This window comes from Tenrec ecaudatus, chromosome 3, assembly GCF_050624435.1.
Source record: "Tenrec ecaudatus isolate mTenEca1 chromosome 3, mTenEca1.hap1, whole genome shotgun sequence".
In the NCBI taxonomy this organism is placed as follows: Eukaryota; Metazoa; Chordata; class Mammalia; order Afrosoricida; family Tenrecidae; genus Tenrec; species Tenrec ecaudatus.
This window is the reverse complement of record NC_134532.1, coordinates 158,186,196-158,198,712: the sequence shown is the minus strand read 5'-3', so window position 1 is coordinate 158,198,712 and position 12,517 is coordinate 158,186,196. Positions and strand designations below refer to the sequence as shown.

General features: G+C 37.2%; 1 protein-coding gene across 9 annotated transcripts in view; it reads right to left on the bottom strand.

Moving 5' to 3' along the window:
* Positions 1-12,517, bottom strand: part of EPHA5 (EPH receptor A5) — a 378,384-nt gene that overhangs the window by 101,010 nt on the left and 264,857 nt on the right. For 8 of the 9 annotated variants that reach the window (XM_075544946.1, XM_075544949.1, XM_075544947.1 and 5 more), the window contains one exon: positions 8,570-8,729. In XM_075544946.1, the coding sequence (XP_075401061.1) occupies positions 8,570-8,729 (160 nt within the window). The remainder of the gene's footprint in view (positions 1-8,569; positions 8,730-12,517) is intronic. The other variant, XM_075544951.1, reaches the window with a different exon arrangement.

Below are 12,517 nucleotides of genomic sequence, written 5' to 3'. Positions count from 1 at the left end.
TCTCCATGCAAGCATCTCCCCCCCCACTCCCCCAAGCATTTCCCTAGCAAGAGGTTTGTCTAGAAGGAAAGATGATGAGACTGGATCCTTGGTTCGGTTGTTACCTGGTTAAAGCGGAATATTCTTTTTATTTCTTTACCGCACTCTATCTAGTGGAAGCCATAAACACATGGTTTAGCTGTTTAGCTGTATGTGTGTGAATTGTCTCATACATGTGATGATAGACAAGTATACTGCCGGTACTTTAACAGATTCAAATGCAGAGAGAGTTTTTATTTCCAAATATGCTCTTCACGTCTGAGGGCTTGTAGTCCACCATGGCAAAACAGGCTGGCAAAAGAAAGCTGTCCATGAAAATGGAAGTGGATTCTAATTTCTTTCCCACGTGCAATAGGGCGATGCAGGAGTCATCGACCATCGGTGGACTTGAGATCATGGAGAGCAGAAGCTCATCAGGTTGGCCTCCTTCCAAGCTCCAGCCCACGCTCTCCCTCAGACTTCCCCTTCGGGTGGTAGAGACTGAGTGCAGTATGTAGCTGAATTTCCCCTCCTAGAAGATGACTGTTGCTTGTCAGTTAGAACTGCTGAAAAGTTAGAACTGAAATTAAAGAACTTGGAGAGAACTAGAGATGCCAGCTCTTCTGAAGGGAGTAAAATTCTTATGTGGTTAGACATGTGACGTCATGGCTCTCTGTTTTCGCTTCAGGGATCCCGCCGTAGGTTACCAGCAGTTCATTGAATAAAGAATTTAGGTGTGAAGATAAAACATTAAACATTGATAGATTATTTTAAAAAACTAATCTAGACCCTCCAGATTCCTTAGCCCTCAAACCTAAACAGTGGTCTGAGGGGCTTAAAGAAAAAAGGAGGAAAGTGAAACTGATGTGGACTTGGAGTCTTGTGACAAACAAGTTCACTTCAAACAATAACACACACACACACACACACACACACACACAAAAACTAATCTAGATGTGTTCTGAGCGTTCTTAAAAGCAAATTTGAGACAATGTATAATGTAGTCACTAAAATTTATTAATTATAACAATTAATATTCTGATTACAGGATATCTCTTCAACATTACAAATATGCCTACTTTCTGGGAAATATAGAATACTATGTTTAGCTTTAGTGATTAATAGTTAAAATGAACGATAGTTTAGTAATATTCACTGTTTAAGTTAGAAGAAAAAACACGACTAATTCAATGTGGAGTAAGAGCAAAACAAAACAAGAAATCAGGTGTTTCTCAGGGAAGATCATTCCCTGGAGAAAGACACTATGCTTAGTACAGCAGAAGGGCAGCAATCCAAAGGAAGGCCTCCAACGAGACGGTTTGACACAGTGACGGTGGCAATAGTAGGTGGAAGAACAATTGTGAGGATGGCAGAGGACCAGGCAGGGTTCTGTTCAGCTGTGCATGCGGCCACTGTGAGTGGACACCAAGCCCATGGCATCTAACAACAGCAACAATATGTGACTAAGATGTTGCCTTGTTTTTCTTGACATTGCTCACACACCCCAATTTTAAATTTATATTCTATTTATTTTACTTTCTTAATTATATTTTTGGAAAGCTTATCATTGAGTTAGAAAAGTTTGACAAAGATATATTACAAGAACTAATATATATGGGTGGAAGGCAATGGAAACACTTAAAGAGAGTCTGACAGACCAAAAAAACGAGGATGTTATCCAATGTGACCCATTAGAGACATGCACATGAAAGCCACAATTAGGCAGCCATTCATACTATAAATATTTATTGTTAGGGGCCATCAAGTTGGCTCCTACCCACAGTAACCCTTTGCACATCAGAAAGAAACACTGCCCAATTCTGCAGCATCCACAAATGATTCCTGTGCTTGAGCCAATCTTTGCGGCCACTGTGTCAATCCATCTCACAGTGGGCCTCCATTCTTTTCATTATGAGCCTCCATGTATTTAGCCAAACATGATGTCCTTCTATAAGAACTGGTCTCTCCTGACAACATATCCAAAATATGTAAGAGAAAGACTCGCCACCATAGACTCTAAGCAACAGTCCGACTGTATTTTTTCCAAAACTGATTGGTTCATTTTCTTAGCAGCACATGACACTTTCAATGGCTTTCACTGCTACCACAATTCAAATGCAAAGATTCTTCTTCCATCTTCATTATACAATGCTCAATTTTCACACACATAAGAGGCAATGTAAAATACCATGACTTCGGCCAGGTACTCCTTACACCTCAAGGTAATAACTTTTCTCTTTAATCATCAAAAGAATTCTTGTGCAGCAGATTTATCTAAGGCAACTCATTTTTTGATCTCTTGACTTCTGCTTCCATGAGCATTGCTTGTAGACCCAAGCAAGACAAAATCCTTGCCAAACTGAACCTTTTCTCCATTTATCATGATGCTATCTGTCTAGTTGTGAGGATTTTGCTCTTCATGACATTGAGTTATAATCCATACAGAAGGTTGCAATCTTTGACCTTCAGCAAGTGCTCCAAGTCCCCCTCACTTTCAGCCAACAAGATGGTGGCACCTGCATATCACAGGTTGATAATAAGCCTTCCTCAAATCCTGATTGCACATTCTTCCCACAGAGCATTAAGTTTTCTGCCACTAGTGCTCAATGCAGCAAATCACTTCTTGAGGTGTTCTCAAAAAAAGGGTGGCTAGACTTAAGGTATTATTTTGATTCTCATGGACCTGTTTTAATTTTCTTCACTTCTAGCTGGAAATTACGTATGAGCAATTGATGATCTGTTCAACAGTCTGTTCCTGGATTGGTTTTAGCTGCTGATATTGATATTCTCCATCCATAGATGCATTTAATTTAAATTCTGTGTATTTTATCTGAAGAAATCCATGTGTACATTTTCCATTTATGTTGTTGAAAAGAGGTATTTGTTGATCTTGAAAAATCCTATCATTTGATTTCCAGCTTTGTTACTCTCACCAAGACTGTATTTTCTAACCACTGTTTCTTTCCTCTTTGTTTTTGTGTCCCAATCACCAATGATGATTAATGTATTGGAAATTTTATCAACTCCTTACTGAAGACACAAGTAGAAATCTTCTATTTCTTTATCATTATTTTTTGTTTGCTGCAAAACATTTAATTATACTTTCTATCACAACAAAGATAGACATTGGTACAATGTTCCATTTGTTTATTTACACGTGAGATATATGTTTCAAGGCAAGTCATATGAACCAGAATAAAAACATGCATACCAACAAAGAATCACTAGTTTTGCTTAAATGGTTCAATCACTGTAGATTCTTTGTTGGTGGCAAGTTTTTGTCTTTCATTACTTTTGAGAATGAGAGTGATATATAATTAGTTCATTGTAAATACATTTATATTTATGGACAATAAAATCAGAATTGTGAATTTGTATAAATAATAAACTAAAACATGGACTGGAAATAATGATTGGAAGTCCCCAATTCAAAACCTCACTTTCAATATACTTTCCAAAGTAATGTAAGTTTTTTTTTTTTTAATTTATCTTTCCCCTACTATTTCCTCTTGGTATGGGCATGATAATTTGGACAATTACTTCTATATATAACAGAAATAAAAAGAATTATTTACAGAAAAATGTTCCCCTTGTACCTTAGGCACAAACATGGCAATGCTTTTGAGGGTGACCCAGAGCTGGGCAGTGTTTCATTCTGTTGTACGTAAGGTCGCTATGGGTTGGAACCAAATGGATGGTAACTAACACCAACATCATCTCTTATGAATAAACAAAATGTTTTATATAAATAATAAAAAACATATTTAATTTTTTCATGAAATACTTGAATTATAAGGTAAGCCCCTATAAGAGTTGTTGTGAATTATCGTGAGCAAAGTCAGCCGCTTTTCATCATGAAGAAATGATATAGGAAATTCATGTTGAACAAGCATTTCGTAGGCTGACATTTTGGAAGTAGGTTACAGGTCCTTTCTCCATAATGTGTTAGTATGGCAATAGTGAAATGGAACCCATTCCATTCAAATCAAATCATACTCATAGCAACCCCACAGAGTGCAGACTTGAACAGCTACATTTGGCTTCAGAAGAGAAACTTACTGAAGTCTTTGTTCTCAAATGATCAATCAAGAAGAAAAAATCAACTCTACCCTAAGAGTTATAAGTCAAACACATGTGATGTTGTTAGATGTTGTGGAGTCAGTTGCTACTCATAGTGACCAAGTGCACAGCACAATAAGTCATTTCCCAGGCCGGACACCCAACAATGTTTCCTACGCTGGGGTCCAGTGTTGGAGTCATTGAGTGAATTCATCTTGTTAAGTGCCTTTCTCTTGTTCTTTGTCACCTTCTTTCCCCATGAATGGTGTCCTTCTAGGAAGATAGTACTTTTTTACATTTTAGGGATCCAGTGGGGAAATTATATGTACTTTATCTGAATCAGATAGTTGTTAAATAAATAATTTCAAGTAATTTCACAAGAGTCTGCACAATACCCATCTAATGAATGGCATATGATATAAATACTACAGAAACTTTGAAAAGCACTATTTTAACTACTAATGTGTGTTATTTCTTAATGCCCTTTAAGATTTTGTGGTTGTTAATTACCACTGCAGAGTTTGCCTCTTTTTCATCATGATGAAATGCCCAATGATATCAGAAAGCCATAATGAATAAGATTTTTGTTGGTTAACTTTTTGAAAGTTAACTTTTCTCCATAACTTGTGTTTGTCTGGAAAAAGTGAAATTAAACCCATTCCATTTTAATAAGTTCTTACTCACATAGGACTATATAAGGCTTTCTGTAATAACTACAGAGTAGATTAGCCAATGTTTTGCCATTGCAATCCTGTTAATTCGGTCCTGGGTATAAGTCATGGACCTCTGCACTTGTAAGCTCTGATGACATTTACTCAGCACCAAAACACCATGTAAAACTCTACTAGAGGGTAGTTGATGGCTACACTCGTGCTACTTTGGTGGGAATTAAACCTGAATCTTCAGAGAATGTGAGCATTCTGCCATTGCATCCATATGCCTCTTATAACTCTATCAGCCTTGAAAAAGGAGGGGTTTTCATTTATCATAACCTGAGGCCCTCAAAAAGTCATGACGAGGAATAAATAAAAGGAAAATTTAAATGATATATATATTTTTAATTTCCAGGTGGTGTATAAGACAGCTATAGTATATATTTAAAAAAATAGACTATATTCTTATTCTCTAACTCCATGGTACACAACAAAAAAAAACAAAGCAACAGCAATATCTGATCATTATAGACCATAAATGTTAATTATCAAATTATATTCACAAAAATACAGCCAATAAATTATCAAAGCATGCGTGTAAAGTGTAAGGAAAGAAAGAGATGGGGAGGAGGGAGGGAGGAAAGGGAGAAGAAAGAATAAAGATAGAAATTTTTAAAAATCATTTTATTAGGTCTTATAAAATTCATCACAATCCATACATACATCAATTGTATAAAGCACATTTGCCCATTCAGTGCCTTCATCATTCTCAAAACATTTGGTCTCCTCTTAAGCCCCTGGCAAGGTGTGTCATCTGCATATCACAGGTTGCTAATAAGCCTTCCTTCAACATGAATGCCACATTCTTCTTAATATAATCCAGCTTCTATGATGATTTGATTATCATACAGACTGAAGATGCATGGGGAGAGGATACAAGCCTGATGCACACCTTTCCTAATTTTAACCCATGAAGTATTTTCTTCCCTTTTGCACATCTGTCCCTCGGTCCATGTACACATTTCACATGAACACAATAAAATGTTCTGAAATTGCCATTTTCTCAAGTTTATCCACAGTTGATTATGGTTCATACAGTCCAATGACTTCATATAGTCAATGACACAGAAGTAAACATCTTTCTGGTTTTCTATATGTATAGCCAAGCTTCATCTGACAACAGCAATCAAAATTCCCTGGCATTGACTAGTAAGAGCTTTCACTGCTTCTTCAGGTTTCTGAAACATTGTTATGGCTATTCCATCAACTCCTGAAGTCTTGCTTTTGGCCACTGCATTCAGTGCAGTTTGAACTTGTTCTTTCAGCCCCATTGGTTCTTGCTCACGTGCTACCTCCTGAAATCATGGACTGTTGAGGAGCTCTTTTAGGTACAATTATTATGACACCAGAGTCTGATTTTTAGTTAAAATATTTCTATATTTCTTTTCTTCTGGAAATTGTATAGAAAAAATTAAAAAATAGACAGCCTAGAAGAGATAGCAAAAGCTTATGTGATAAAAAAATGCATCTAGCTTTCTCAATAACTGACTGAAAAATTCTGGTTTGCCCAGAAACTAAAATTTCAACAAAATTTTCCAGGAGGTAATATGGAGAAATCCAAAGAAAAATTATTTGCTAAACATTAAGACACCCTAACACGGAGTACATTTTCTGAATTAAAAAAAAGAAATTTCATTTGTAGAGTGTGATAGTGAGGGCTTTCTTTCCTTTGCTTTGTTTTGTTTTGTGCCAACATGGCACCAGTAAGAGGATCCAGGGGGAGTTTAGACTGTCATTCAGCTTACAGCTCTATGAACCCTTCTGGAGCTGTGACCAAGATCTAAGGCTGGCTGGAGACCGGCCCCTCCTTCTCTCTCTTCTCCTTCCTGCGGTGACCTCTCTGAGATGTGCCTGGAGTTGGCGCCATTGCCATTGCCTCACAAGGAGAACAGTGGGTACCCCCCTCTCTCTGCCTACACCTTCCTGCTGCCGGGCGCTGCCAGACCCGGGAGTTGCCTCCAGTGCTATTAAATCCACAAGACTTTGCATCCACCAGCCTGTGATATTCCTGCATTCTGCATCATTGCAGGTGGCTGCATGAGTCTGAAGATGGACTTATGGACCAGTGTTGGACCTATGGATTTGAGTCGGACTGGGCTGGGATGATTCATTGATGCATAATTACTTTTTGATATAAAGCTCTTTCTTGCACAGATATGAATGTCACTGGATTTATTTCTCTAGTCAATCTGGTCTAACACATACAGCTATTAATTCACTAAAGTATTTTTTAAATATTATTACATTTTATCCTTAAGTCGGTAGACCAGATGAGTAGAATACACAACTAATGCTGTGCAGAGTCAAGGCACATTAGGTTAGGTCAGCTTATATAGCAAGTTTTGTGTTATAATTCCTATTTAGAATTAAAGTGAGAGATTAAATGATACATAATTCTGTTTGAAAATCTATTAATAACACCATATGCTTTTTCTGACTAATTGTATAGATCTTATCAAATCTATTAGAGGATTTTTCTGAATAGCCTTGGAGATTAAAACTGTAGCAGTATCAATTAAACTTCAGTGCTAAAACTTCCATCTTAATGAAAGGATATGTTTTATTATTTTTGACACTGGGGATCTTTTAGGTAGGCAATATTCAATACTTTTCTAATGTTTAGTAGAAAATTTTCTATTTATCAAGTGATAAATATCATTTTTTCTAAATAGTTCCATTAGCACTATTTAAACAGTAATATTTAGTGCTTTCCAAAGGATCATTTTATACACGTTTATTGAGACGTTTATTTAAAATATACCTCTAACCCTTTTGAAGTAAACCTGATACCAAAACACTTATTTATTTCCAAAGAAATAAGCAAACATTTTATCTGTCACTTTTAAAATCATTTATTCATGTGTACCCACCGCTCTCCGGTCAACTCTAAGTAGGGTTCCAGAAGCTGTCAAACGTATGGCTGCCACAGCCTCCCTTCCCCTGACGACCAGCCGGTGGTTCAGATCTCACAGATTGTGGTTAGAAATTCAATGCCTAGTTGAGAGCACGACTAGAGCTGCTTATATCACCATACTTTAAGTATATATATATATATATATATATATATATATATATATATATATATGTATATATATATAATTTCACAATACTTCTGTGTGTCATTTTCTTCTTAACAATGTAATAATTCTGTTAGCTCTGTATCTCTAGACAAAGCAAGTAACTGTGATATTCTAATGGACTTTTAGTACGTTTGACTTAGGACAAGTAAGTGTTCTCAGTATTTACTGAATTTAAGTTTATTGAATCTAAAATTATTTTGAACTTAATCAAAATTTAACAACATAAAACATGTGCTCCAGAAATATTGCCAGAATCTCCATTCAAAAGCAAGACTGGCAGATTTTTATTTTGGAGGGGGTCTTAGCTTCAATCCTATGAACACTCCCATGGTATTTTCACAGAAAGATCAGTCCTCGGGGAATGATTTAATCAAACAAATGAAAATTCAGTGGCAATAAGCCAATAACATATGGTAGTAATAGAAGGTAAGTCTTTTAAACAAAGTTTAAACATTTCTGAAGTATCGCTTGGTATTTCATCTCCCAGTAGACTAAATATGCTGAGAAGTCAGGGACACGTGTGTCAACCCACCAACCTAACACAATAGCACGACAGAACCTCCCATCGGAAAGGCTCTTGTCTGCAAGAGAGAGAAGGGGAGTGAGACTGACAGAGTGTCCTGGGAAGGTATTGATCTGCGGACTCTTTTGTTGTAACCTTTACAGAGACATGTGGTGACAGTAATTAAAATGACTTACACACTGGGGTGGTTTCAAACTCAAATCTCCGACTGTAGATACCATAGCCGGCTGCCGTGCGGGCTCGAATTTGGAAGACATACACTGATGCTGGTTTCAGGTCCTCTGCAGTAATAGTGGTCTCTTTGGATTTGATGATCGTGTAGCTGGACTCTTGGTCCTTGAAATAGAAATGTAAGGGAAAAGAAGTTGGCACATGAATTAAGAATTACAGTAACATTTAAATGATAGAGCAGAAAGTGAATTAGAATTCCATGGCTTTTGCATTAGTCTAAATATGATGTTTTAAAACCTTACACATTTTATATTATTAATATAAGATCTTAAAATGGATTCTAGGTGATTGCAGCCTGCCTTTGCCCACAACCCTGTCCACCAAACTTAGTTGTGTTAGAAAAATATCAATTATGTAAATATGTAAATTATAATTTTGCCCAACATTTCTTATTACAGAATATATTTCAACATTTTAATCTTTGTGATTTTTCCCCTCATAAATATTTTGAGGCACATCAACCCGATGTCCATTGTAGATAAAAATAACATTTAATATACTACCAGGAATGATTTATGAGTCTTTTGTAAGGTTGATAGCTAATTATTTTTAAGACTTATAAGAAGAAATGAGCACTACAGTAAATTTATTTCAGTTTATTAAATTTAAACATGGAACATTATAAATAGAAACATGCCCAAATTTTATTTTTTACCAATTTTCAATTTTCACTGTTGTGCACTTGGACTGAGACAGTAACAAATGAAGATGAGATATAAAAAAAATTTCTGGAAATATAGTTTGGATAACTGAGACAAATAGAAATATTTTTCTATTTCCATTACCTCATGTAAAGCCTAGACCAGCCATCCCTAACCAGTAATTGTCTTTGTGAATTTATCAATCTAAATATTAAGTTTAGATCTACCTTATTTAAAACACATAAAAGTCCCCGCTTGACATTTATTCTCCCTTATATTTCTGGGTGCATATTCTTAGGGAAACTGATTTTGCTAACAACATTATTACATACAGTACACAGCTGCTGGCTGCTAAAGGACTAAGTAAGGATAGCTCGTCATCCTGAGATTTCATTATTGTAATGTTAACTTTCACAAAAACAAGGACTTCATCAGAAGGTGTAAATTTTCTTTCTCTAGGTATTCTGGAATTCTGGTGATTGCATTAGAGATGTATGAAAAATATGTATGTGTTTGTATATATATAAATGCTAATCAAACACCAACCGAATTTAAAATAGTATTACATTCATCCAAGTCCACCCTCTAATACTATTGACATGTTGTTTGTATTACCTCATCATGATGCTGAGAAAGCATCAAGCAAATCAAATGTCAGCTATGCCTGCCCTCCCTGGAATTTTATAAGGGATGGCGCAAAGGCAGGTGACGGCTTTAACACCCACATTAAAATCATTTCTAGCACACTAAAACCTGTTATTTGTTTCCCTTGTCTGTAAAACTTCAGTGGAAGAGCATAAAAGATATGTGAAAGCGATACAATCTTAGTGAATGGCATATATATTTGTCATCATAATACTTTTCCTTTAGTCAAATTCTTAATTCTTTCTAATTAGACATGTCAAAAAAGACTTCCTGTTTCTTTTTTGACTATCACAAATACATTTTAAATCCACAACCTAAAATATAAAATGTACAAAGGCTTTTTTTTATTTATGGTAACTTTACCATTCTCACTTAATATGTTAGACGATTTAAAATTATCTTAGAGTTATTGCTCGATTTCTTTCAGTTGCTTCTCACTCGTAGCAAGGCTACGTGCAACAAAACCAACAGTGCCTGGTCCTCTGGCGTCCTCTCAGTGGTCCGTACGTTGAAGTCCACTGCTGGAGCCACGGTCCAATCTGTCCCTGTAAAGCCTTCCTCTTTCTTCCGACCCTCGCTTTCCCGTGTCTGATGTCCTTTTCCCGGAACTGGTCTCTGGTGATAACATGCCAAAGAACGGGAAAGGATGTATCACCAGACTCCTTTCTAGGGAGCATTCTGGCAGTATTTCTTCCTAATTGAATTAGCTTGTACTTCTGGAAGTCTTGGCCATATCAATATTCTTTGCAACACCATAATTGAAATGCATGAATTCTTCTTAGGTCATCCTTATTTATTTTTCAGCTTCCACGTGCATATGAGGCAGTTGAAAATACCATGAGGCAGGATACGAACACCTGTTTCTTACAGTGACATCTTCGCTCTTTAACACCGTACAGCCATCTGCGTGGCAGATTTACCCATGCAATGCCTCATTTTATTGCAAGTACTGCTTCCATTCATCTGTATGGAGTTAGTCGTAGGTAGCAAGATAGAGATAGGGGCTTGTTCCTCTGCATGCCTAGGGACCCCCTCACAGGAAGTTGGAAGTCCATAAAGGCTATAGGGCATGCTGCAATTCAGGCCCTGAGCTAGGAGGGGGTTGACTCACCTAGGTGGGTGGTACACCTGGATTGACCCAATCTAGGCTAGGTGGGCTTAAATTAGCCAAAACGGTCAACCAGCACCATCGACCACTCCTCCCAGAGCAAGGCTGGAGACCAGCGCTGTCTTTTCCAGCTATGCCTTCTGCTCTGCCTGGCCGCAGTTCCACTCAGTTGGGCCATAGTCTCTCTCTCTCTCTCCCTCTCTCTCTCTCCCTCTCTCTCTCTCCCTCTCTCTCCTCCCAGGCCGCCATGTGGGGTGTTCGGTGCCAGTGACTGTAATGCCTGAAATTTCTCCTGTCTTTATCGAACCCACTTGGGTCACAAACCAGGCTTCAGCGTGAATTCTTTCTGGTGTGAAGCCAAGAACTGAGGCACTTCTCACCTGAGAAACAGAAGAATATTAGGGCATAAATTCTAATGCATAGTTGCTAAAACATTCATTCCAGGAAAATGAATGATGCTTATTTTCTCAGTCCATCGTTCATCATCATTTTCTTGACTTGCAGGGCTGGGATGCTGCCCTAATGGTGCCCAGCCTTTCCACTGGTATTTCAAATCCCAGCTGGGTGACTAATGGGGGCTAGGCTCAATGAACGTCTAGACTAAGACCCACAAGGAAGAAGAAAGACAGACAACTTCTGAACATTTAGCCACTGTGTCACCAACAGCAGTAGAACCATATTTGATAGTCAACATCTCAACAATATCAGAAGATGAGATGCTCAGTTTGCAAAGCACGAAAAATTCAACTTGTGGAGAGCTGCCTCCTCCAAGTCATTGATCTTTCTGTGGAGAAGGGAGTAAGCTTTTGACATGTTCACGTGCTTACATTAAATTACTAACACCAGGAAGAAACAACTGTAAACTTCTGTTGATCATTAGAATGTGACATGAACGAAGTATAAATCTAGAGAAACTGGCAGTAGTCTACCGAGAAATTAAATGCATTAACACTGATACTGCATTCAGAGTTGAAAAGTATATTTTAAGTGATAGCATATGATCCATGCTACCAAAATGGATACAAGTTAACATAAGAATTATTCTAATTTTCTCACCAACAACTGAAACTGAAAATGAAGAAAATTCCCCAAATTCTTCACTCTGAAAGTGATTGTGCATACATTAAGATGCTTGATAATAACTGGTGATTGGAGAATACATGTTAGAAGCAAAGAAGGTTTACTGGTTGCAAAATATGGTCTATTAATAGGCCTGATGAGAATTTTGCAAGATTAGGACTTATTCATTACAAATTTTCTTTCCCAGCAACATAAACAGCAAATATATTTGTGGACCTTGCCGATGGGAATTCACAGGAATTGGAGCAGACTGTATCTGTGGAAAGAAACGATGGATGGAAGAGCTCAACATCATCACTGTGCAACCGGCGGGCACATAGGTAAGTTCAAGTGGAAATGGAAGAAAATTACAATGAGTTTGTGAGCCAAAATATGACCATCAGTGAATTCCACTTGTGATGTTAGAGGCCATCTCAAGA